At 40.7% G+C, this 23,901-nt stretch overlaps 5 protein-coding genes across 6 annotated transcripts; 2 read left to right on the plus strand and 3 right to left on the minus strand.

The window, feature by feature from the left end:
* Positions 1-1,417: 1,417 nt before the first annotated feature.
* LOC308649975 (histone H2B type 1-C/E/F/G/I) lies at positions 1,418-1,798 on the minus strand (the record flags this gene model as incomplete). Its single annotated transcript, XM_081295896.1, has 1 exon — positions 1,418-1,798. One exon carries the CDS (start codon positions 1,796-1,798, stop codon positions 1,418-1,420), a length of 381 nt encoding a protein of 126 aa, XP_081152022.1.
* Positions 1,799-2,686: 888 nt separating this feature from the next.
* LOC308650025 (histone H3.2) lies at positions 2,687-3,098 on the plus strand (the record flags this gene model as incomplete). The annotated part of the gene is made up of 1 exon (XM_081295949.1): positions 2,687-3,098. One exon carries the CDS (start codon positions 2,687-2,689, stop codon positions 3,095-3,097), a length of 411 nt encoding a protein of 136 aa, XP_081152075.1. The 3' UTR covers position 3,098.
* A 6,143-nt stretch (positions 3,099-9,241) lies between these two features.
* On the minus strand, positions 9,242-9,553 carry LOC308649948 (histone H4; the record flags this gene model as incomplete). Its single annotated transcript, XM_081295868.1, has 1 exon — positions 9,242-9,553. The coding sequence occupies one exon, from the start codon at positions 9,551-9,553 to the stop codon at positions 9,242-9,244; it is 312 nt and encodes a 103-aa protein (XP_081151994.1).
* A 4,389-nt stretch (positions 9,554-13,942) lies between these two features.
* LOC308649808 (histone H1.3-like) lies at positions 13,943-16,048 on the plus strand. Its single transcript, XM_081295648.1, has one exon. It carries the CDS (start codon positions 13,990-13,992, stop codon positions 14,653-14,655), a length of 666 nt encoding a protein of 221 aa, XP_081151774.1. The 5' UTR covers positions 13,943-13,989; the 3' UTR covers positions 14,656-16,048.
* Positions 16,049-19,834: 3,786 nt separating this feature from the next.
* Positions 19,835-23,071, minus strand: LOC308649650 (histone H3.1). Of its 2 annotated transcripts, none has more exons than XM_081295380.1 (2): positions 22,737-23,071; positions 19,835-22,269 (listed from the first exon to the last, which is right to left on the minus strand). In XM_081295380.1, exon 2 carries the CDS (start codon positions 22,103-22,105, stop codon positions 21,695-21,697), a length of 411 nt encoding a protein of 136 aa, XP_081151506.1. In that variant the 5' UTR covers positions 22,106-22,269; positions 22,737-23,071; the 3' UTR covers positions 19,835-21,694. The 2 variants fall into 2 exon arrangements, with proteins under 2 accessions (XP_081151506.1, XP_081151507.1); XM_081295381.1 differs by having other exon boundaries at positions 22,466-23,071.
* Between the last annotated feature and the right edge of the window lie 830 nt (positions 23,072-23,901).

Raw genomic sequence — 23,901 nt, forward strand, 5'->3', positions numbered from 1 at the left:
TCACAATTGTTTCATCCATCCCATTTCTTGTAATATTGGTTGGTCCTCCATGGAAGAACTCAAAAGCAGAATACATCTGAGAATTCAATAATAAAAGATACACTCCTTTTTTTAAAAAAAATAAATGTGGTTATTTTCACTTTTACATGACAGTAGAATGCATCTTGACATAATTATATGTAAGCATGGGATATATGCTCCTTACATAGGAGATGACTTCCCTGAGGATATCATAGTTCTAATTCCAGGCAGGCCTGAGTTAGACAATTTTACGAGAAATAGACCTTTACTTTTATTGATTACTATTTATTTTACATCATCATTTCCAGGGATACTGATAATACAGGTGAACAGTAAAACAAAAAACAATTTCTTTAAAAAATACTTAAGATGAATAATGCACAATATTAGTTGTCAACATCGTATTACTTTCTATACAATGAAAGGCACTGAACTAAGGACATCTATGAAATTCTTTCTACCAGTGATCAAACATGGCCATGTCACAGTATACATGGGTGGCCCTTAACTGTAGTCTTGGGACTTGAACTCTTGAGGATGCACGGTGCTTGCTCACTCTCTAAAGTCTTGCTGGCTCATTCTTCCCTTGTCTCTTGCTCTGTTGTCACTCTAGTACTTTGACTTGAAATCTTTTTTTTTCTTTTTAATTTTTTTTTTTTTTTTTTGTAGATGGACACATTGGTGCAAGAGATGGAACATAGTGCCTCATGCATTCTAGGCAAGCACTCTACCACTGAGCCACAACCCCAGCACCTTGACTTGAAATCTTTTGATATTATGACTTTGTCTTCTGACAAATTTGACACCATAAAAAGCCAGTTATTTTTTCTTTGAAGTGACTTCAGACTGATGTTTTCCACTTTTTGAGTTTATTAGATACCAATCCCACCTGGGCTACACACTAACAAATACTGTGCACTTTTTAGGACCTGAAAACCCCACCCTCATCATCATGCTAACCCCATTTTCTGAAAATGTATCTCTAAAATCCATGAAGGCCCATTTCACCAATACAGAACACAAACATTCACCTTTATTAACTTCAAGCAACCATATTTCTTTACTCCGTAAATATCCTAAAAATTCTCCAGGAAGGAATAAATAGATTTAAGGTGTGGGTACCCTACCAGACAAAGATTCCTTGCTAACTTACCTTTAGGTTGCAAGCTTTGATTCATCGAAATTTGATGAAGAGCAACAGGCCTAATAAAGTGATAAGGGTAGCTCCTGCCCTTCACCTTGAGCTCACTGCTCTTCCAATGGTGAAACAAATTAGAACATATCCAAACTAACAATTCGTTGTAGACTGCAATAGCAGTAAAGTACTAAAGCTCTCATTTGAGACTTGAGTGGCTCTGAAAAGAGCCTTTGGATTTGACAATATCTCTAGGAGATCTTACTTGGAGCTGGTGTACTTGGTGACCGCCTTGGTGCCCTCAGACACGGCGTGCTTGGCCAGCTCCCCGGGCAGCAGCAGGCGCACCGCCGTCTGGATCTCCCGGGACGTGATGGTCGAGCGCTTGTTGTAGTGCGCCAGGCGCGAGGCCTCGCCCGCGATGCGCTCGAAGATGTCGTTCACGAACGAGTTCATGATGCCCATGGCCTTGGACGAGATGCCGGTGTCGGGGTGCACCTGCTTGAGCACCTTGTACACGTAGACCGAGTAGCTCTCCTTGCGGCTGCGCTTGCGCTTCTTGCCGTCCTTCTTCTGCGCCTTGGTCACCGCCTTCTTGGAGCCCTTCTTCGGGGCGGGAGCGGACTTCGCTGGCTCAGGCATGGCGAGAACAAACTGGGAAACAAGGGAATAAGGAGCACTTATCCGCCAGGGCGCATTTTTGTAGGCGGTGTATGCAAATTGGGTATAATATCTCACCATCCCTGATTGGACCAAATCAGCCAATAGAAGGTTTCATACAAATAAGGGAAATCAAAATATACTTTCTGATTGGCTTTCTTTGTGAAACCTATTCTAAATTATTTTATAGTTTACCAATAAAGTTTTTGTTTTCAAAATACCTAAAAACCGAATGTAGATGCAATGGTATGTAGTGGGAAGCCCTGTCTTCCTAGATCCAGGTCTGAACATGCATAAAAGGCAGACAATCTATACCGATAATTCTTGTATAAAGTGATCAAAGTTGGCAGCAATCTTAAAGGTTTTTCAAAAAATAAAAGGTCCAAACGTTTCAATACTGGTGTGATTTAAATGTTCCCTAACGGTTTCTGGAAGCGATACCAGTGTTGGAAGGCTGAGAGGTGTTAAATAGAATGCTTGTAATGAATGATAAGATGTGACTGTAAAGTCTGAAGTTTTAGTAAAAGACAAAGGACACAACAGTTGGATAAGACAGGTTCAAATGCGGACTTGTTTAAACCTCTCGGATCTACAGAACGTTCATTTCCGGGTCTTCCCACTTATTCCCAAAGGAGGGTTAAAACTCGCAGGCCACCAAACATAATAAAGAATAGGAAAGACCGTAGCGCTAATTGAATACTTTTTAAAAGGTTGACGTTTTCTAACGCGAGACTCCGTAGCCAATCACAAGTCTGGTCGAGTTACTTAATTCTTGGCGCGTAATTTGAAGAATCGGACCAATCAGGAGGACGTTACCATTATAAATAAGAGGAACAACAATTTTGAGTCCAGTTGGTATTTCCGTCCACTATGGCTCGTACCAAGCAGACCGCGCGTAAGTCCACCGGCGGCAAAGCGCCGCGGAAGCAGCTAGCCACCAAGGCCGCCCGCAAGAGCGCCCCGGCTACCGGCGGCGTCAAGAAGCCCCACCGCTACCGGCCCGGCACCGTGGCGCTGCGCGAGATCCGCCGCTACCAGAAGTCCACCGAGCTGCTGATCCGCAAGCTGCCGTTCCAGCGGCTGGTGCGCGAGATCGCGCAGGACTTCAAGACCGACCTGCGCTTCCAGAGCTCGGCCGTCATGGCGCTGCAGGAGGCCAGCGAGGCCTACCTGGTGGGGCTGTTCGAGGACACCAACCTGTGCGCCATCCACGCCAAGCGCGTCACCATCATGCCCAAGGACATCCAGCTGGCGCGCCGCATCCGCGGGGAGAGGGCGTAAAGCCTTTTTTTTTTTTTTTTGACGAGTGTTCGGAAACCAAAGGCTCTTTTAAGAGCCACTTTCATTTTCACTTTAAGGAGCTGCCCTTAATTGCTAATCTTAAACTGGTTGTGGTCATTTGGAGGAGTTATAAGCTGCAGTTCCCTCCGCGCCCCCGACCCTCGCTGCCGAACGACCTGCCTGGGTTCCTAGTTGCACTGTGAGCTGCGTGGGAGTCGTGCTGTCCTTTTAGAATTATCTTCCCCTCTTATTTCTTTCAGCTGCTTGCTAAGTGAAACCTCAGGCCGCATTCGGCTGTCGCGTGTAAACCTGCGTTTTGCTATTGTAGATGGTTCCTTTGCAGAGTATGTTGTTGGGAGCCATTCCAGTTTTTAAGTTAACTCCAGCATATCATTTTTCCGGTGGCGGTTATCGAGATGATAAACACACCCCTGGTGCACCTGGTGCAAAGCGCCACCCATGTCCACGTGTATATTGCGTACGTTGGCTTCCTTTAGCTACTTATAAGTTCAAATGTAGCAGTGCAACTGAAGCCTAAAAATTTAGAGCAGCTACGCATATTCCACAATCAGATCTTGTCTTTCCCCTTGTCCTAGTGAGTGACTTCCTGTGTCTTGGAGCTTGGGCTTGTTTTCATTTTACTACTGCAATCTACGATACGAAACTCATTTTTAAACGTATTAATCAGCGAGGTACTTTTCCTACTGTTGACATTTGTTTATTGATTCCTTAAATCCAGTAAATCTTCCCATTTTTAGTCCTTGGCCTTTTCAGATACAGAGGGGAGGGGAGTTGATATCCTTTCCCGCGTCTTCCGGTCTTTCAGTTTTCATATAGGTCCCTATGTTCTAGGAGAATCTGCAACTAGCAGTGTTTTTCCTAGTTGTGTCTTTTGTTTATCAGTATGTCTGGTCGAGGTAAAGGAGGCAAAGGCCTGGGCAAGGGTGGTGCCAAGCGCCACCGTAAGGTGCTGTGCGACAACATCAGGGCATCACCAAGCCCGCCATCCGCCGCCTGGCCCTCCGTGGCAGAGTCAAGTGCATCTCTGGGCTCAGGTACAAGGAGACCGCTGGCATGCTCAAGGTGTTCCTGGAGAACGTGATCCGCTATCTACCGTAACCTCACAGAAGGCCCTTCCCAGGGCCACTTACATTTTCTCTGGGGCAGCTGTGCACTTGGGTTACTGGCTTGGTAATTGTAATGTGGGACGTTTTGATTAAGTAGGGTCCATTAGGAAATGTTTAGTATTTTAGTCCTTATGGTTGCTAGGTTAGTCCCATGGTGTCCATGTGTACAGCGTTAGTTGCCTTTAGATACCTTGCAGATTTAAATAGCTGCAGTGGCACTGAAGCCTAAATCTTAAAACAAAACAAAACAAAACAAAACCCCCCAAAGTAGGTTGTCTTATGGTCTCAATCGTATTCTTTTACTATCAGGTATGATTTTTTTTTTCTTTTTACGATAATGATTTGAAAATTACACAAAACTGACAAGCTGATTCAGGTGTGCCTTGACTCTGACAGAAGAAAAACTGGAGAATGAAAGTTGGTAAATGATATACTTACAGGATGCTAAAATATCTCCATGTATTGCTGTTTACAAAGGCTCAAAGATGTGTCCCCTTGTAACCTGAGGTGATCTAACTTTCCACTATTAAATGTAATCATCTGCAAGTGGGTGCTTCTTCCTGTGATGCCTCAGAGGCCTCACTTTCGACAAAGTCCTGGAATCTAATGATATCAATGTGCTATTCTGAGTACTTAGGATAAAGGGTGCAGTTAAATGCCACAGGAGAAAAAAATTTCTATTAAAAAAAGGGAAGATTGTTCAAGATTGAAAGAGACTAAACCAATATAGCAAATTGTTATAGTTTAGTACAGTTGAACAATGTGGTTGAGGCTTTGACTCTAAGGAAAAAAACTCTAATGGGTATTGGGACAGTTGAGAAATATGGAATGTGCACTGGATATCAGATCATTTTAGGTCACATTTTTATATTTTTGATTTTAGATTTGATATATTGAGATTACATTAATCCCTTATTCTTAGGAGTTATTTGCTCTATTTAGGTGTGAAATTTCAGATGTCAGACACTTTCAAATGGCTCATCTAGGAACATAAAAACAATAATTGTACAATTGTATCAAGGTGGTAGATGATTGATAAACCATCTTTTATTCCTTTTCATTGAATATTTTTATAATAAAAATTTTAAAAATTAAACAAAATATACAGTATGATAAAAACCTTTGGTGCCATCATAAGAGAGGTTCCCTGAATACTGATACCTATCTGCTAGTGGAGAGATGGAAGCAGCAGGTCTCCCTGCTCCAAGATGCTGGTAAGGAGCATGTGTGTCGTTCCCTTGTTCTAGTTCCATATTCAGAAGTTAGCCAAAGGAACAGGATATGGAAACAGACATTTCAGCAATCCTGGCAAAGATTAGAAAGATCATCAGTGTTAACATAGGAGAGTCAGTAGGTAGTAATGCCAGATACATCCAGAAAGAAACAGGCCTGTCAGTTGTCTGAGTAAGAAACTCAGAATTAACTTTATGCTATGATATGTATGTCATCCAGGTGTGACATGATCCAAGAGTGTTCTGTCTACTGCTACCATCCATGAAGGATTTATAGGTTAGCTTATGATCTTGCAAGTAGGGTAGGATTCCAGACTCTTCCCAGACCCTCACAGTCAGAAAAGATGGCAGGAAGGGACCTTGATTTCATTCCAGGCCAAACTTCACTTGTTGCCTGCCCCTTATTGTTGACATTATCAGGCCCAGAGTGAGTATTATGCTTTCAGTCTCAGAGTCTCTTGTGTTTTAGTCCTGTGTAGTTGTTCAGACTCTTAGGAAATAGTCACCCATACACTGAAGAACTTATGGAGAAGAATACTAATGTATTGACAATAAAATGGATGCATATCTGGAATTGTGGACTCAGAGCTGAGGATTCCAGAGACCTTGACCAGAGTTACAGAGAAAGATTGAGGGACTTGTTTTAGTTCATCTTGCCTCTTAGGAATGGAGTTCAGGTGTTCTGAGAAAAGGCTGGGTTCATTCTACTTAATGTCTTCTTAGCAGGTAACTATATCTTTGTGCACAGATTATGGTTAAGTCCAACAAGACTCAGGATTTAAGATGTATGTTCCTCCAGATCTCATGATTTTGCTTTTATCTGTTACACTAATATATGGACACTCTTGGTCAAATACTGGCATTGTAGTAGGAGAGATTTAGAGGAAAAGATTTGGGTTTCCTTTGGGGAAATTTCCCCTATTTTTATTTACATTCACAGGTCCTTAATTTCCACTTTGTGTTAGTACTGTCTTTGGCACTGAAAGCTGAAAGGGGCCTTGTCACAAAGAGTTTTTGTTCTCATGAAAGAAGACAGAAGATAGAAAATAGATGTACCAACTTGGTACTTTGGTTGGTGAACAATGGTATGAAGAAATACACAATATGACACAGGGAGTGTCACACTCAATACCTGGGGAGTGGGCTGTCATATTATGCAGGGAAGGAGGAGCTGGTATTTAATTATTGGATTTGAGGTAAGGTAGGGAGCCAGGACAAGGATTTTTCAGAACATAGGATGGACAAAAGGAAGTTGAGATGAGAAAATATGTTTTTCTTTGAGGAGCAAAAGGCAGCCAGTACAGCTCCTTCTTATATTTCCAAAATGCATAAAAATCTGTGCTTACTATGTCACATCTCCTGACTGACCCTGCAGCCATTCTCTACTAGGACCTTTATGATTATACTGGCCTACTCAGGCAATAGAGAATCATCACCTACACTTCAGCTTCTTAATTTAATCACACCCCAAAAGTCTCTTCTAACATACAGGGAAACATTTTCCACTTCTGAGGATTAGGGCATGAGCATCTTTGGAGAGGAAAAACCATTATTCTGCCTATAACAACTATTATGGGGCATAAAGCGTTTTATTATTAAGAGTCCCTTAAATATACAATCCTCTACCAGAAAGCAGTTAAAACTTCTTTCTCCCCCAAAAGCTCTATATCCTTAGTTGTAGGCAGACTCTGGTTATCTTTATATTTAAAGGTAGTAGTATTCTTGGGACAGCCATAGATTCATGCCTGAAGATACATCCAGAAGTAAAATCCAAAAGGGTGCTGCAGAAGGGGCCTGCTGCTGGTGTGTCACACTTCACCACTTGGAAGCCAACACTGCTGTCACTACCCCAGGTTGGCTTTTCTCCCAGAAGCAGAGGCTCCAAGAAGAGTGCTCTGAAGACGTCTTTTAGAAGTGTGACTGATTGGTGAAACTTGTGCCACATATGAGCATTTTATCAGCACTGATAATTGGAGTTCTGCCGCAGTCTTGGTTGGGCACAGAATCATGAGCCACCACACAGCTTTGTAGATTCAAACAGCAATTCTTTATTCCCGAACTCACACCGGCCTCCACACACGTTCTGGGGCAATCCCAGTTCTCCTGCCACCCAATTCACCTACTCCACCGAGGCTTTCTTTCCAAAATGTTCTCTGAATCTCACGAGAGTTCAACAGGAGCTTAGGCAGCAGGAACGCCCTAATTCCAGCAGCAATAATCCTCAACATCGAACTTCCCTAAAATCCAAGGTCTTAAACTGGGAATGCCTTAAACTTGTCTTAAACCGGGAACACCCTAAACCCAAGGACTGGGATACTTCCTCAAACTGCAGGATACACCCTAATCCTGGATCCACCCTTGTCCTTGGGCAGGGTCACCTAACATGCAATGTCAACAGCGAAATTAACATGGGGTACGCTGGCAAGGAAATTTCCTACTTGGTAATGGCCCTCAGCAGAGTTCTAAAAAGGTTATTGAGATCAATTCCCTAACCTGGGAGTTTCACAAATTTATATTGAAGATATATGGACTGACATTGTTCAAATATTTGTTCTCCAAATACTAGAAAAGGAACAAATAAAAGTGTATGCACTTAAAATTTAATACTCTGAAAAAAATTGCATTTATGAGATGCCTGATGATTTCTATTTATTCCATTTGTTTTAAATGCAGGTCGAGACCCATTAAATAGTTTTCATTACCCATGAGCTGTTCACAATCTGCATTTAAAGATGTCTGCAATACATGGTTGACAGTCTAAAACTTGACATATGGGTAAAGAAAAATGGTAGAGAAGAAACTGGTAGGGGAAAAGAGTCATTGTTCAAGGAAAGTAATCTGTGAAAGTTTATTAGTGGCCCAAATGCTAAACTTCATTGATTCATTCATTCAGTCATTGCCTTGCCATTTATAAAATGAATAGAATGTGCCACATAATTTTTGTAGGTCCTGAGGACAGCAAAATGAAGACATTGTTTAATGCCTCCCTCAAGAAACCTTGAGACAAAAGGAGCATTAATTATCAAATATTGTTAGTGTGCAATGGCTCTAGTCCCAAAGTGAACTGTGAAGTTTGGTAGGGACATATATGTAGTGCAGTTTTGTAGAGTATAAGAAAATCTTGGGGAGTGGGAGAACCAGGTAAAGGAAAGGTCTCCTAAAGGAAAACTTGAAAAACTCCAAGTTGAGAGTTATTGTGGAAGAAAAAAATGGTACATAAATGATTCATTGATAGGCATTCCAGTTGCAGAAACGATGGTTAGGGATGAGGTTGTGGAGGAAAGCAGATGCTAGATAAACAAATATTAGAACTGGTTATCTTATTTTTGCAGATGATAGTTTATAAATTGCACAAGCTTCCGATTGCAAGGTGGTTAAAATGCAGGTGTGATCTAAACAGACCCTGATCACTACAGGGCTCAATCAGGGCTGCAAGGTTGCATGTGTCTCCATTTACTAAAGAGCACTCTGAAAGCGATGGGAGCTACAAAGTGATGATAAACTTCAGTTAGAATTTGAAGAAAAATCACTTGGAAAATTAGGGCTAAAGAGCTGCTAAACCCTGGCAGATTAGGCAGTCCCCTCAAAGCCAGTAAGTAACTGCACTATTTATGTCGTAAAAATCGGTACTATAGTTAACATAAAAGCCCAACCTGCACTTATAAGCTCCATTTCTTTCTACCCGAACTTGTCCCTGTCATTCTATAAAATTCATTTGTGGCAGCCTTTCATGACCATGTGGGTGGCCCTGAGAAGGGCCTTTTGTGAGATAGCCAAATAAAAGCTTAGCCGCCAAAGCCGTACAGAGTGCGGCCCTGGCGCTTGAGCGCGTAGACCACGTCCATGGCCGTGACCGTCTTGCGCTTGGCGTGCTCCGTGTAGGTGACGGCGTCGCGGATCACGTTCTCCAGGAACACCTTGAGCACGCCGCGGGTCTCCTCGTAGATGAGCCCGGAGATGCGCTTGACGCCGCCACGGCGGGCCAGGCGGCGGATGGCGGGCTTGGTGATGCCCTGGATGTTGTCCCGCAGGACTTTACGGTGGCGCTTGGCGCCGCCTTTGCCCAGGCCTTTGCCTCCTTTCCCGCGGCCAGACATATTTCCAACAGTCTGTTCCTGCAGTTGTGGTGCTAGGCGCCCCCTGCAGCAATTTATGAAGCACCAGTGCGGACCTTTTTGGAAACTGAAAGAGCGCGGGCGGGAACACTGGCCTCTGTCCCCGCCTCTTTTCTGGTTTGCCACAGTATGGCCTTTGGAGCAAGGAAATGGATATTGAGTGGAGGGGAAAGACAGCTTTGTGCTCTTGTTTCTGAGTCAGGTCGCGAGTTCTCCAGGATGGTTAGTGCCTGTCCGGGTCCTCTCTCACAACTGATGTGCAAGTCCAGACTTATGATTTGGAAAGAGGAGTCTCTAATACTACCTTTGAGTACAAGAACGAGAGTTGCCAGAACAAAAGTAAATTTTAAATGGAAAGTTTCTTTAAAAAAACGAAATCACTAGTTAAAAAAATTTTTTTGAGGGTGCTAGAGATTGAATTCAGGGATGCTGTACATCTGCGCTACATTCACATCCCTTTTTATTTTTTATTTTGAACTGTTCTCACCAAGTGTCCCAAGCTGGCCTCAAATGTGCAATACTCAAATCTTAGCCGCCCATGAAGCTGGGATTACAAGTGTGCGCCACTGTGCCTGGCTAGTATTTTAAATTTTTATGCTCTACCAATAGTCATGATTAAATTTGATCACTCATGAAATGTTACATTTAGCTGAGTTCTATATCACTACATGAGGTATATACACCTACTACTTATAAGTAGCTCTAGTAAGGGGAGCCAGTGTCAATTGCATTTCCATTCTATACCACTTTGTAAAGGGATGTCAGTATTATAAAGATGAAAGCTCCCCAGGCTTGGAGATGTGATCCTCTTTGACTAAGTGGTATTGCAGGGTCTGATTCTTGAATCTCCTGACCTTCCCACTTTCTATACTAGGAGAAACATTTACTAGCATGTCATAATGAATGGCACTTGCAAATTCATGTTTAACAGACAATGCTGATAAATTATGTGGAATACTGTCCAAGTACAAAGTGACCAAAGTCATGTTCTATTCAGATCATGATTTTGTATGTATTTTAGGCACATTTCAACATTTGCTTCCTCATTGGTCTCATTTGCATTCAGTGCTTTTCATATCATAGGGGAAGATGATTTCTCAAAATCCCTTCTTTGTGGGTGTTTGCTTTGTAGATAGAGAAAACAGTCATCTCCTGGACCCAGTGTCTACTTGGGATTAGGCTTTTACCATTCATATAAGTTTGAAAAGAAGTGTTCTGAACTGTGATTCTTATGCTCCACCTTTCTGTGCTTATTTAAATTTAAACTGAAATTAAAAATTTCTTCATCTACTGTATCCTCTATTCCTTAGACAGTGCAGATAGAGAATATTTTCTCATTGCTGAATGTTCTTCTGGTCTGTGCTGTGATAAGGGATTTCTTTAGAGGAACTTCTATTCCATCCTAGGGGAGTGTGGTGCATACTTGTCCAGGAGTCTCACTGGAGGAAGTGAGGATATAGAGTATTTCCTCAAGTGTGATAGAAATAAGCCAGCTTTGGGATGCATCAGACATCATAGATCGGAAAAAGACATAAAAAAATTTGAAAGTTTAAAAAGCAGTGGAATCTTTTTTAGAAAATATTATGCCGTATTTGTGCTCTCAGGGGAATTTCTAGTGTGTAGCATCCTCACGTAAGGCCATTTGGTAAGAAGCAACATTAGGTCTGATTTCTTATTTTCCTATAGACCTTTCAAGCACATTTTGTTCTAACAACACTGTTGTCTTCCTTTTAGTCCTTGCATTGCTGCTTTTGGCATTCATTTGGTGTAGATATTTACCTCTTGAAGCCTCTGATGTTCACTGAATTTTTTTTTTTTTTTTTTTTTTTAAAGAGAGGAGAGGAGAGGGAGAGAGAGAGAGAGAATTTTTAATATTTATTTTTTTTAGTTCTCGGCGGACACAACATCTTTGTTGGTATGTGGTACTGAGGATCGAACCCGGGCCGCACGCATGCCAGGCGAGCGCTCTACCGCTTGAGCCACATCCCCAGCCCTGATGTTCACTGAATTTTAAAATGCTTACACATAGCCCCTGTGAAATAACCTAGTGACCAATACCTTAGCCATTCATCGTGGAGGTGAAATTAATATAAAAGAGAACGTGAAGCCATGTGTTAGATTGCCATAGCTACTAATATTTACCTGTATAAAAATAATTAATGTTAGTGTAGAGAATAACCTATCATTTTAGGTTTAATCTATGGATCTAGATATGAATGTTTGTATATAGATTTGAGTTTCCAAAGAGAAATTACTTTTTTTTTTTTTTTTTTTTTTTTTTTTAGGGCTAACTACCAAAGTAATAGGTGAAATGTGTTTTTGACTTTTAATTTATAGTCCCAGGTGTGATCAATCTTTCAGGAACTCTGCCCATGTTACAATTTACAAAGAAGCAATAATAGAGCAACTATATTCCACATAAAACCTTCTATAAACATGTGACTAGGAACTTTGCTAGTGACAGCAATTCTCCGTTTTTGCCCTCCAAGAAAGGCAGAGGTTATATACCAAAAAATAAAGAAATGTCCATTAGCCCCAAGGTTTTCTCATTTATAGGGAACCTAAATAACCATGAGAACCAGTAAGAGTTGCCCAAGAATGAAATGGTGACATCTGCTAAGGAAATATATGTGAACAATTCTAGCAATTATTAGACAAATCCTGTTATGTCTTTGAGAATGTCCTGAATTTTATTAGTATCTTGAAGTCTACATAATGTAAATCTATACACTTAAGAAGAAAAGTACTTATATAATGCCTCTTCCTGCTGCTAGTGATGAAAGATGCTACAGAGGATGATCTTCCATAGATCCATAAAATGTTTCCTAGAAGAATTATTCACTGCTGCTGATGCAGTCGTATTAGCTGGCATCCTTTAGAACTCCTATTTGTATTTTATGTTACATATCATGGTTTAAGGTCCCAGAGATTTGATTCCAGCCAATACAGTCTAAAAAAATGAGAAAACTTTATTTTTATGGAATTGGTTAAGTGTGAAGACATGGCATCTGTAATGTTGATTATTCTGTCTTGGATTTACATGACAAAATGTTCAAGTCATCATTAAATGAAAGCCAGCACGAATCAGTTGTTGGAAATATAAATATTCAATAAAAGAAACAGAACACTACGATAGTTTTTCTCTTTATTTTAGAAACATGGGGCTTCATTTTGGTACCTGATTATTTGATGAAAAATATTGCTTTTGTGCTTAGTTAAATAAGAACCCAATTCTATCAGCTCTATTGTATTATAAACTATAAGGGATGCTGTAGGAAAACCACTCATGTTTGTTCAATACCTTGAGTGTTGAACACATTCAGGTAATTAGAATTAAATAACTTGTGGCATCCTATTTCATATTTCACATGCGAAAAGCTCAGTCATAATCATGAAATTTCAGGCAGTGATTTTTTCTAATCCTCTGTGTTCACATTTTCAATATTGAAATTTGAAGTAGTATATTTTGAGAAATAGGAAATGTGTACAACATTCTGTTTTAAAGCTCGGAGAGGAAAAAGTTTTATGACAAGGTGCCTGTCATTAAATTATATTAAAGAAGTTAGTGAAATGATGTAGAACTGCCATTGTATTCTTCTTGATTCAGTTTTCTGTTTTTTTGCAGATGGGGTAATTGATCTCTAATGCTTAATGTTTGTTTGGAAAATCTATTTAGAAATGTTTACCTAGAAGGTGAAGGGAGGTGCCTCACTCCCATCTTTGGAAACTGTTTAAATCACTAAAACAGATTCATCAGCCCAACTTATACAGTGGCATTTAAAATGCTTTAAAAAATCTGTTATTTTTGTAAAATAATCATCCCTCTTGTATGTAGAAGTTTCTATCCCAGTGCCAATTCCTAGAGCTTGGTGCAAACAGCTCGTGGGAGTGCCTGTGTTATTGTTTCCACGAAAAACCCGAATTTCCCTATATATCTGAGTCAAAATTAGTATATTTATATGATCTTGAGAAGATGAAAATGCACAGAACAATACTCAGAAAAAAAGATTCTCAAACGAAGTCGGGAGAAATAGTATTTTTGAGGAAAACCTGAAAGTTGTGTCAATTTGACTGAAGTTAGAAAGAGAGTTGGGGGAATTAGGAAAGTTTCAGGGTGTCGGTTTTGAAACTAGATGTAGAAAACAAGGCAGGAATGAAGCCTGAAGCCTCTGGGATCCGTTTTCCCCAAACCCCTAATCGTTTCGTGCCCAGGTTTCTTTTATTTTTATTCTTTTTTGAGGGGCAACAAACACAGCTGCCCGGCAGAGCCGAGGAACCCTCTCCACTGCGCGGCGCAAGGCACCGGGAACCAATCACCACGCAGCTTCTCTCTATATAAACCCCAGCTGCCGGCGCCCAGCACTCGCCGTTCTGACAGTTTGAGCTTACTTTTAGCTTTTTCTGGTAAGACTAGAAACATGTCCGAGACCGCTCCCGTGGCTCCCGCAGCACCCGCACCTGCGGAGAAGACACCTGTGAAGAAGAAGGCAAAAAAGGCTGGCGCCGCTGCTGGGAAGCGCAAGGCGTCCGGGCCCCCGGTGTCCGAGCTCATCACCAAGGCCGTGGCCGCCTCCAAGGAGCGCAGCGGCGTGTCCCTGGCCGCGCTCAAGAAGGCGCTGGCGGCCGCCGGCTACGACGTGGAGAAGAACAACAGCCGCATCAAGCTGGGCCTCAAGAGCCTGGTGAGCAAGGGCACCCTGGTGCAGACCAAGGGCACCGGCGCCTCCGGCTCCTTCAAGCTCAACAAGAAGGCGGCCTCCGGGGAAGCCAAGCCTAAAGCGAAAAAGGCGGGAGCCGCCAAGGCTAAGAAGCCCGCCGGCGCGGCCAAGAAGCCCAAGAAAGCGACGAGCGCCGCCACCCCTAAGAAGTCCGCCAAGAAGACCCCAAAGAAGGCGAAGAAGCCCACCGCTCCTGCAGGGACCAAGAAGGTGGCCAAGAGCCCCAAAAAGGTGAAAGCGGCTAAGCCAAAGAAGGCTGCGAAGAGTCCGTCTAAGGCCAAGGCCCCAAAGCCCAAGGCAGCTAAACCTAAGGCGGCTAAGCCCAAGGTTTCCAAGGCCAAGAAGGCGGCCCCCAGGAAGAAGTAAGATTGGAGCGGGTCGTCCTGCTTTTAAAATCTCAACGGCTCTTTTCAGAGCCACCCACAGATCTCACTAAAAAGAGCTGAGCTGGTCTGAACATAGCTAAGAACGAGTTTTGGCCGTAACATTTTAAGTTTGGAATTTGAACTCCCGCCTTGACATGTGATTGGCCATTTTAACGCGCATGGCTCCGCCGCAGCGCGCATGGTTAGACTTACTAAAGCAGCCCAATCCTATGCAGCCGGTTGGCCTAAGGAGGGCTTTTGTGTTGCGTTTTGTACTTGGTGGCCTGTACTTTTGGCTGACTCGAAGAGATTAATTTTCTAAGAGGTAGCCGAGTCAGATTACCAATCACTGCTGCCAGGTGAACTGGTGAGTGGTAGTGTGTGGTTCCCGCCATAATGCAAGTGTAATCTGGGGTCGAGGAATGCCAGCCTTGGGCTGTTTTTTGTTTTTCCCCCACCCAGAATTATTACAAAAGCAACTGTCAAAAGACAATGGGGGGAAAAAGTAGTCTGGCACTTTTGTTGAAGTCGGTTTCCTTTTTGTCTGATGGGCTGTTTAGATTTATCCAATCAGGACGTGCCTTTTGGCATTCCTGGGCGTGCAATTGGAAGTGCACCAATGAAATCTAGAATTTACTTCATGTTAACTAGGGGTCTGTGGAAGATCAGGTTTGTTAGAGGAAAATGATTCCTTATTGTTGTCATTCTATCATAGCATTAATTAGTGCAGCCATCAAGCCAAAGTTTAGTGTAAATAGTAAAGAGCATCTTTCGCAGTTTAGAGTCTACTTTTGCTTTTCTCACTGTTGAGAATCTAGGAAGCCAGTGTTGGTTTATTCAGTTAGTAAACACGGAATGGGGGAGCAACACAACAAAAAGCTTTGAGAAGGCGGAAATGCTACTGTGTTCTTCACACATCAAGGTTTTTTTTTTTTTTTTTTTTTAAAGGCTGTAGGAAGATGAGTTGACTTGGATGGTCCATTTCTATATTATTTCTGTGCTTTCAAACTTCTTTTATTTTTGGAAAATTCACGTTCATTGCCAGAATCTATAGATGGTTTTGTCTTCTAGTAGGAAGCCGCTACATTTTTATTTTTACTAACCCTCAGTGCATTTTAACAATTCCTTCAATTATGAGTATATACAGATATATATGGTACATATGGATCTTGAAGTACCTGTGACATTTTCATCATTGTTAATAGCAAATACTTTCATGTCACTATGCAGATATAGTAGGTACTGGTTGGCACTCATTTTGACTCCTTCACACTGACATTCAGTATTATGCCTGAAACTGAATCGTATAATTTGATGTTATTAAACATTAAAAAATTCTTGGCGGGTATTTTAAAGTCAGTAGCTCTCATTCTGTAATAAAAGTAATAATAATTTATTATTATTATTATTGGCACTGGGGATGGAACCCAATGTTAGTTAACCACTGAGTCACATCCCCATCCCTTTTTTTTTTTTTTTTTTTTAAACAAGGGATGTCTTTTTTTTTTTTTTTTTAAGAGAGAGTGAGAGAGGGAGAGAGAGAGGGAATTTTTTAATATTTATTTTTTAGTTCTCGGCGGACACAACATCTTTGTTGGTATGTGGTGCTGAGGATCGAACCCAGGCCGCAAGCATGCCAGGCTAGCGCGCTACCGCTTGAGCCACATCCCCAGCCCTTTTAATATTTTATTTTGGGACAGAGCCTCACTACATTGCTTAGGGCCTTGCTAAATTGCTGAGGCTGGCTTTGAAGTAGTGATCCTTCTGCCTCAGCCTCCCAAGGTGAAAAGCATATATATGCAACCATGCCTGGTAATATTCTGTGTAATATAAACAAGTGGGACCAAATCTCACAAACCCTTAGGAATAAAATGACTCAATCTTATTCTTTGTTATTATTCCCTTATTTGTTAATAGCTTATTAAATTTGACATTCTACTTAAATTTCTCAATTCAAAGGTATGGTTAAAACCTGTATCTTTCTAGAGTTTTTGAAGCTGGAGTTCAATTTTTGTTTTAATTTTTTAAACCAGGCTGCATCATATGATTTCCTTTGTTCAGGAGAAAGCCACAGATCCTTCTCCCTTTGTGACAGTGGCTTGATTGAGATCTGAGTAAATGGGAGACTGAAATAATAAAAAGGAAATAAAAGATCTCTGGTTTATTAAGGTTTATAAAAACTCTCAATTGCTTCCCTTGGATCTCAGTATGTTACTGACATTCGGTGTAGTTGACATTCTTGTATTAAAGTTATAAAAATTGTGGCTTAGACAGAAATAATGAACATAAATAAGCATTTATTGTTAATAAACGAAATGGATCTTTTATATGTTCTCTAATCCTGTCATTCTTTTTCTGATCCCCATCTATGATGGAAAAGGAGGTTTTTTTTGTTTGTTTGTTTTTTTTTTTTTTTTTTTTTTTACTTTTTAGGGTTACTGAGAAAGAAATTCACATTTTTTTTTTTGTTAATATGATTCATTGTGATTTATTCAAGTCATAATCCTTTTGGAATGCAACTGCACCAATTTAACATGTCCTTTGGTTTATGTCAATTTGTGTGTGCATTCTTATGCCTTGGAAAAGCACTTTTTTTGCAAGGTACTGAGAACTTGTTTAGGTCTTCATCCATTTCCACAAATTTCTATAGCAGTTTAATTTAGTTACAATGAGCACCTTAGGTGATGCTCATTGAGTAAAGAAGACCATAGCCATCTTAGAATGGATGGCATGAAGGCATTTTGATTTTATCTCAGATGATGGAGGGCACTGATGAGTGTGTTGGAAGTGTGACAAAGTGATTTTTAGGACCATTCTGAAGTCAGCACTTTCTTTTTTCTGCTTAACAACTGCTTGTTTCTTTAATTATGGGGAAAAAACACAGTTAACATTATTATGTAGAGGCCTTGATTATCTATCCCTGTTAATAATTAATTAGGCTAATTTTTAAAGACTTGTCAGAGTCTCTTGCATTCCCCCCACCCCCCAACACACACACTGTATCTTTTTAGTTTCCTAACTCTAGTTTTTCCAAGTCCCATTCCTAAATTCTGGTCATGGGTAAAAAGAAATCCAAACTATACTGGATGAGAATGGTTACTGGCTCCCAGCTGCCTTTGTTCAAGCTAGAGCTTGGTAGCATCTTTTCATTAGAACACTTTGCTCACACTAATGAGCACTGTTAACAACTCAAATTAGACTATTCCCTGGCCCCCAGCTTTGTTCACCTGTAAGTCCCTCTATTCTTTACTTGGGAGATTCTTCCTAATGCTTCCAATTCCATGTCAAGCTCTATCTCCATGAACAATGTCATCTGAGTTAAAAACTAGTTACCGGCAGGCATGGTGAGTTGTGCTTTAATTCCAGTTAGTATGAAGCCTGGGACAGGAGGAGCTCAAGTTTAAGGCTCACTTGGACAACACAGAGGAATCCCACTAAAAGAAGAAAAGAAGCTATCTCTGTGTTCTTTTTTGAAGACTGAAGTTGGGTACCATGATTGTCAACAGAAAAAATCTGAATGTGCTTATTTTTTTCTTTACTAGATTCTAGGGCTTGAATCTTTGTTTTGTTTTCCTCTATTTTGGGTGTGTTTGTATGTTGAAAAAAATAATCAACTGAATCTCAGAAAGGCCATCAAGTGGGTTAAATTATTGCCAGATATTAACAATTTTCAGTATATTTTTTTAAATATACGAAGACAAAAGTAGTATAATTCTCTTGCTGTTTTATGATCCTTTTCTTCACAGCTTGATTTTCAAATTGTCTTCTTCTCAAGTACACTATTCAAAAATTTGGGGGCTAGGTTTACTATAAACAACAATAGCAACAAAACAGAAACAAGAAGTATTTGCACTATTTTTGTTTTGGGCTAATAAGGCAGGAAGATGTGGAAAAATGATACATAAAATTTCTTAATTGTCTTTTGAGTTTTAGCAGTTATTTCCATAAGGCAAAGCCACTGGTCATTCAGATTACATTCCTGCCTCCCCCCCTCCCCCCGCCCCCCTCTAATACTGGGTTTTGAACCCAGGTACATTTACCACTGAACCAAATACCCAGCCCTTCTTATTTTGAGATAATGTCTTGATAATTTGTTATTACTGGGATGACATGTATGTACCAATGTGCCTGGCTACTTGTTTTTTAAATTATATGTACTGTACGGGAAGAAACGTGTGATGTCTTTCTTTATCCATCATAGCAATGATTGATACCCCAATGACAAAAGATAGGTTAATAAAAAAATAATAAACTTATGTGATGTAGTTTAAATGACATAGAAATTTTTAGCATGAAGACCCCAGACTCAAGGCAAACTATTCATTTATATGCTTATGTTTGATAAAGTATGGACAGCCATGTAGACATATGATTGGACATAATTTAATGATAATAGAATATGTGGGGAAAGCCAGCAAGACTTGTTCAGATTCTTCTTGACCTTGCTGGGTGACAGTCTTTCCTCCTTGTTGAGGAGCAGCTCCTTCTTAACTAGGTGAAATGTTATGAAAAATGTTAAGAATGTTATGAAAAATCTTTTGATCCACCATCAGACAAGGTAGGTTAGGGAAGTTCATTATGTCCAGCTCCCAGGCAATGAAAGATGGGGGAAAATTAGAATAATATATTTAGGCTTTATGGCTTGCATTGGGGGAAAGTGACTCTAATGTCTTATTAGGAGGAAGAGAATCCAATTTCAGTGACATGCCTGGGGATGGGGGAGGAAGAGGAGATAGAGACAGGACACTTCAGGGTCAGAAAGAAATTTTGTTTTTGAAGCTGCATTAGTTTGGGGTATCATTTTCTATGCTCCAACAGTAGTTACAGAAGGCCCTGGAATGGATACATATAGTTCAATGTACCAACATAGAAAATATTATGACTCAAATTTGTAATCTTCCCTAAGCAACAATCAAAATTCATTTTAAAACATCAGCTAGTAACCACTGTCTTTGTGTTAGCTTTTGAAAAATTAAAAAAAAAAATGTGTGTGTGTGTGTGTGTGTGTGTATGTATGTATGTATGTATGTAGCTAATACATCTAGGGTATTAATGAGATGCTGGTTATAAAATCTAAAACCTGCTAATGTTCAGTTTTTATGTACATTTATCAGTTACATTTTCTGACAACTTTCTGTAATTGTACAATAGAACTTCATAATTACATAGGAACCTGTTAATTTCAAAATTCATGCATTTATTTTAAATATGCAATATGAAATAATTAAAATTGTGCCAATGAAAATATTACAGTCTTCCTTTGACAGCTTCTCAGATGATAAAGTCCTCAGGTAACTCGTGATAATTGTGCTGATGCTGTTCTTTAAAAAATCCTAATTATTAATGGGAAAAGTTTTGGATCCACCACTTATCTAAATTTTTTAGTTTCTGCTTCATTTTAGTGCTTGTATAATAGCCACTATGTGTCTTAGCTAGAAGTGTACTGTTGAAAGTTCATATAATGATCCATGACTTCTGGCAAATTGAAAATACACAGTAAATGTTGATTATTCCTATTTCGGTTACCAAAACTATATATTGAAATTACATAAACCTTATTTAAAATATATTAACAGGTATACATTACATATATACATTACATAAAACTATATAACCAGGAATGCATTCAATGGTAAGTTTTATTTGCTAAATAATCTTTTATTTTAAGTGTTAATTTGATCAAAATATTTTCTAAGGTTTTTTTAGGCAAAGGAGCATCCTAGGTGTTCTGGTGGATTTAATGGCACAATGTTTTGTGTGCCAACTGAATCTTCATTCCTCCAAGTCCAATACTCTGACAGAAAGAGGTTGAAAACTTATGTGCCAGAATTTGAACAAATTTATAGTAATACATTCAATCGTGGAATGCTTTTTTCCAACATTGTAGGGGTCAATCATATTAAAAATATCTAGTAGTCTAGTATTTTAATTGTGGACAGTTGATCTTTTTTTTCAGATACTCAAATGCCTGAGTTCAGAGCACTCAAGTCTCAAATGTTTTGCAGATTTTCCATGATTATAAATTATTTTATATAATTGCCAGGATTTACTATGATTAACTTTGCTTGTGAAAAGAAATTGCCTATATTGATTTTACCACCCAACAGCATATCTTAATAACGTTTTATTCTTAAACATTTACTGTGATATTGGGAATTCAACCCAGCCGGTTCTTTTTTTTTTTTTGAGAAGGGCCTTCTGGCAATTGCAAGAAAGCCTGCAACTTAAAACAGCTGGTTCTCTACTCCAAGCTACATGTCCTGTCTTCCCGCCTTATTTTAAGAATATGTTTTTTGAGAGAAGGGTACCAAAGTTGCCCAGGCTGGACTGTTTAACGTGAAATCTCCTGCCATACATAGCCTTCCACATTTTCAAGGTAGCCTGCCTGTGTAGTTTCGGAATAGAATTGCTGTCTCCCTTCCCTTCAGGTCCTGTTTGGAATTAAGCTTCCTTCCCTAGAACCAGGGTTTTAGGATATAATGAACGTTGCTAAGTACTTTGCAAAATCTATGTCCCTCATATTCTGGGTAATAATCGAAACCTTGGCCATAAGGGTTGCATGCAGGGCCACGAGGTGGCTGGCTTGCAGTAGTAGAGATGGGTCTCCATAACTTAGCAAGAAAAGGTATCCTCTGATGCATACCAGGAGCCTTGACAACCTGGATTATTCTCAAAATCAAAGTGGAATTATGTAGATCCAACTATTTTAAGTGTTCGTGCCTAAGGTGGACGGCCATCACTAGAAATAGTGCAAAGAAGCAGAAAACCAAGTGTAAGTTGAAAAGTCCCTAAAGATTTATCAATTAGACACCAACATAAATCGTTGTATTTAAAACTACGGCAGAAAATCAGCAAAACAAAACCATGGAAAAACCGCTCGATTTAAAAAGGTAAAAAGAGCACATTACTTAAGAACTTGATCTTAAGTGAGTGCAAAGTTACCCATTATTTTGCGAGTACTGCAGCATCTTCCAGTAAGATGTAGTTGGCCCTGAAAAGAGCCTTTAATCCTTACTCGAACACTCACTCGGCAAAATATCTTACGCCCTCTCCCCGCGGATGCGGCGCGCCAGCTGGATGTCCTTGGGCATGATGGTGACGCGCTTGGCGTGGATGGCGCACAGGTTGGTGTCCTCGAACAGTCCCACCAGGTAGGCCTCGCAGGCCTCCTGCAGCGCCATGACGGCCGAGCTCTGGAAGCGCAGGTCGGTCTTGAAGTCCTGCGCGATCTCGCGCACCAGCCGCTGGAACGGCAGCTTGCGGATCAGCAGCTCGGTGGACTTCTGGTAGCGGCGGATCTCACGCAGCGCCACGGTGCCGGGCCGGTAGCGGTGGGGCTTCTTGACGCCGCCGGTAGCCGGGGCGCTCTTGCGGGCGGCCTTGGTGGCTAGCTGCTTCCGCGGGGCCTTGCCGCCGGTGGACTTACGGGCTGTCTGCTTAGTGCGGGCCATGAGTTTGGGTCAGCTCAGTAAGAGGAGGAAGTTTTGCTGGCTCCTCTATTTATACAAACAGAAAGACCCTGATTGGACTGCATTCCGATTGGATTGTGAAGAACGCCCTCGTAGTCCGTGGGTGGAGTCCGGAAGTGCTTGCGGTGGTTCACTCTTGCTTCTTCCTTTCAGTGCAGATTTAGAGCGGCAATTTCAGTTAAATAGCCTTTAAAAACCGTTTTCTGAACAGTTACTTTGACAATGTGTCATACCTCTGACATTACATATAAACAATCGTAGGTTATTGTTCCGCTCTACAAAACAGAATGAGTTGCTTTAGGATTCTAGTTTTCAAAAGCTTTTTAAAAACATTTTGCTTACTTAATGTTTCCATCCAAGTGTCCTCATCCGCCCATTTAAAAGTCCAGGGCCAGGAGTGTGAGCTAGTGGTGCAGTGCTTACATAACATGCGTGAGGGTTCTGGGTGCAATACAGCACCGTTAAAAAATAAGAAAAACATCTAAGTCCATTATCTACTGATCACGCATCTTTTCTGAATCTTAGTTTCATTATATTTACTGTAAATATCTAAGCCTCTTAGACACGGTCTTTTATGATATTCTGTTCCAAAGTAAAGAATTTTGTTTCCCACCGGGCACACGCTGCACGATCCTCTAACAAGTTGTCGCTGGCTCTTTAAGGCGGACGCGAACCCCGGCAAGATGGCGGCGGAGAGCCGCTGTGTCTTTTCAGGCACCCGTGACGCAGGTCTCGGAATTCTTGCTGGAGAGATCGGAGATGTCCTGCGCAATTTCAGACATCAGCAGAGCTGACCCCAGACAACAGGATTCCTTTACTTGTTTTAACATTCAAACGCCACAGTCGGTACATCTTTTCAAAAGGGACATTTACTGGGAAAAATTCTCAACCAAGAAAATTACGATATGGCACGAAAATCAGCCTATTGGCTCCCCAGCAAGTTCATTTTTCAGCCAATGAAAAGAAAGCAGATTGGAAGCGCACAATTTACATACTCTTCGTCCATTGGGTAGTATGGTCCAATCAGAGCGTAGACTTCTAAGTCCTGTTTTGCATGAGCCTCCTTGTATAAGAGGACCTTGAGCGCCTGTTAGTGGAACTAAATTTTCGTGTCTTCTTGTTTTTTATTGAAGCCCTTTTAGAAAGACTAAGACTACTATTTTCCAAAATGTCAGAGCTAAGACACAGTGGAAGGATCACCCGTGCGCACACACAAAACCCAAACACTACAGCAAAGACAGCTATTTTATGTAAGTTTGTAAGGTCCTGGATAAAGTCCATCCTGATTGTGGCATTCAGTCTAAGGCCATGGGCATCCTGAATGTGTTTCAGAGCATGGAGAAGTCTCTCCTGGCACTTATAATACAAACAGTTTAAAGTTGTAATAAGTTTACCCGCAACAGATGTTGTGTGTTTTTGTTTTAGACACCATCAAATGGTTTTATCAGAGCCACTCACTTTTGCCAGATAGAGGTACTTATACTATGTTTTGTAAATATATTTTATCTTTTCACATTTGACCCGTTTTACATAAGGAGGAAACATGACAGTGCAGCAGAATTTAGGAACTGTATAGGAGGAAATTCCCGTCCCTATATGTATGTAGTGTTGCCAAAAGCCTGGTATTGTCCCTGATGCCAACCCCATAATGAGGACGTGATTTTGAGAAAAAAGAAAAGGAAGGTTTACTGCTTTGCTTGCAAAGGAGAAACAATGGGGACTCCTGTCCCAAAGGCTGTGATTCTGTTCATCAGCAGGAACTGGGGGCTTTGGAAGGT

Source organism: Spermophilus citellus (assembly GCF_964194105.1).
Source record: "Spermophilus citellus genome assembly, chromosome: 5".
NCBI classification, from domain to species: domain Eukaryota; kingdom Metazoa; phylum Chordata; class Mammalia; order Rodentia; family Sciuridae; genus Spermophilus; species Spermophilus citellus.

Coding starts and splice junctions, on each gene's coding strand:
- LOC308649808 (XM_081295648.1), top strand. CDS start 13,990: ATGTCCGAGACCGCTCCCGTGGCTCCCGCAGCACCCGCACCTGCGGAG.
- LOC308649650 (XM_081295380.1), bottom strand. CDS start 22,105: ATGGCCCGCACTAAGCAGACAGCCCGTAAGTCCACCGGCGGCAAGGCC.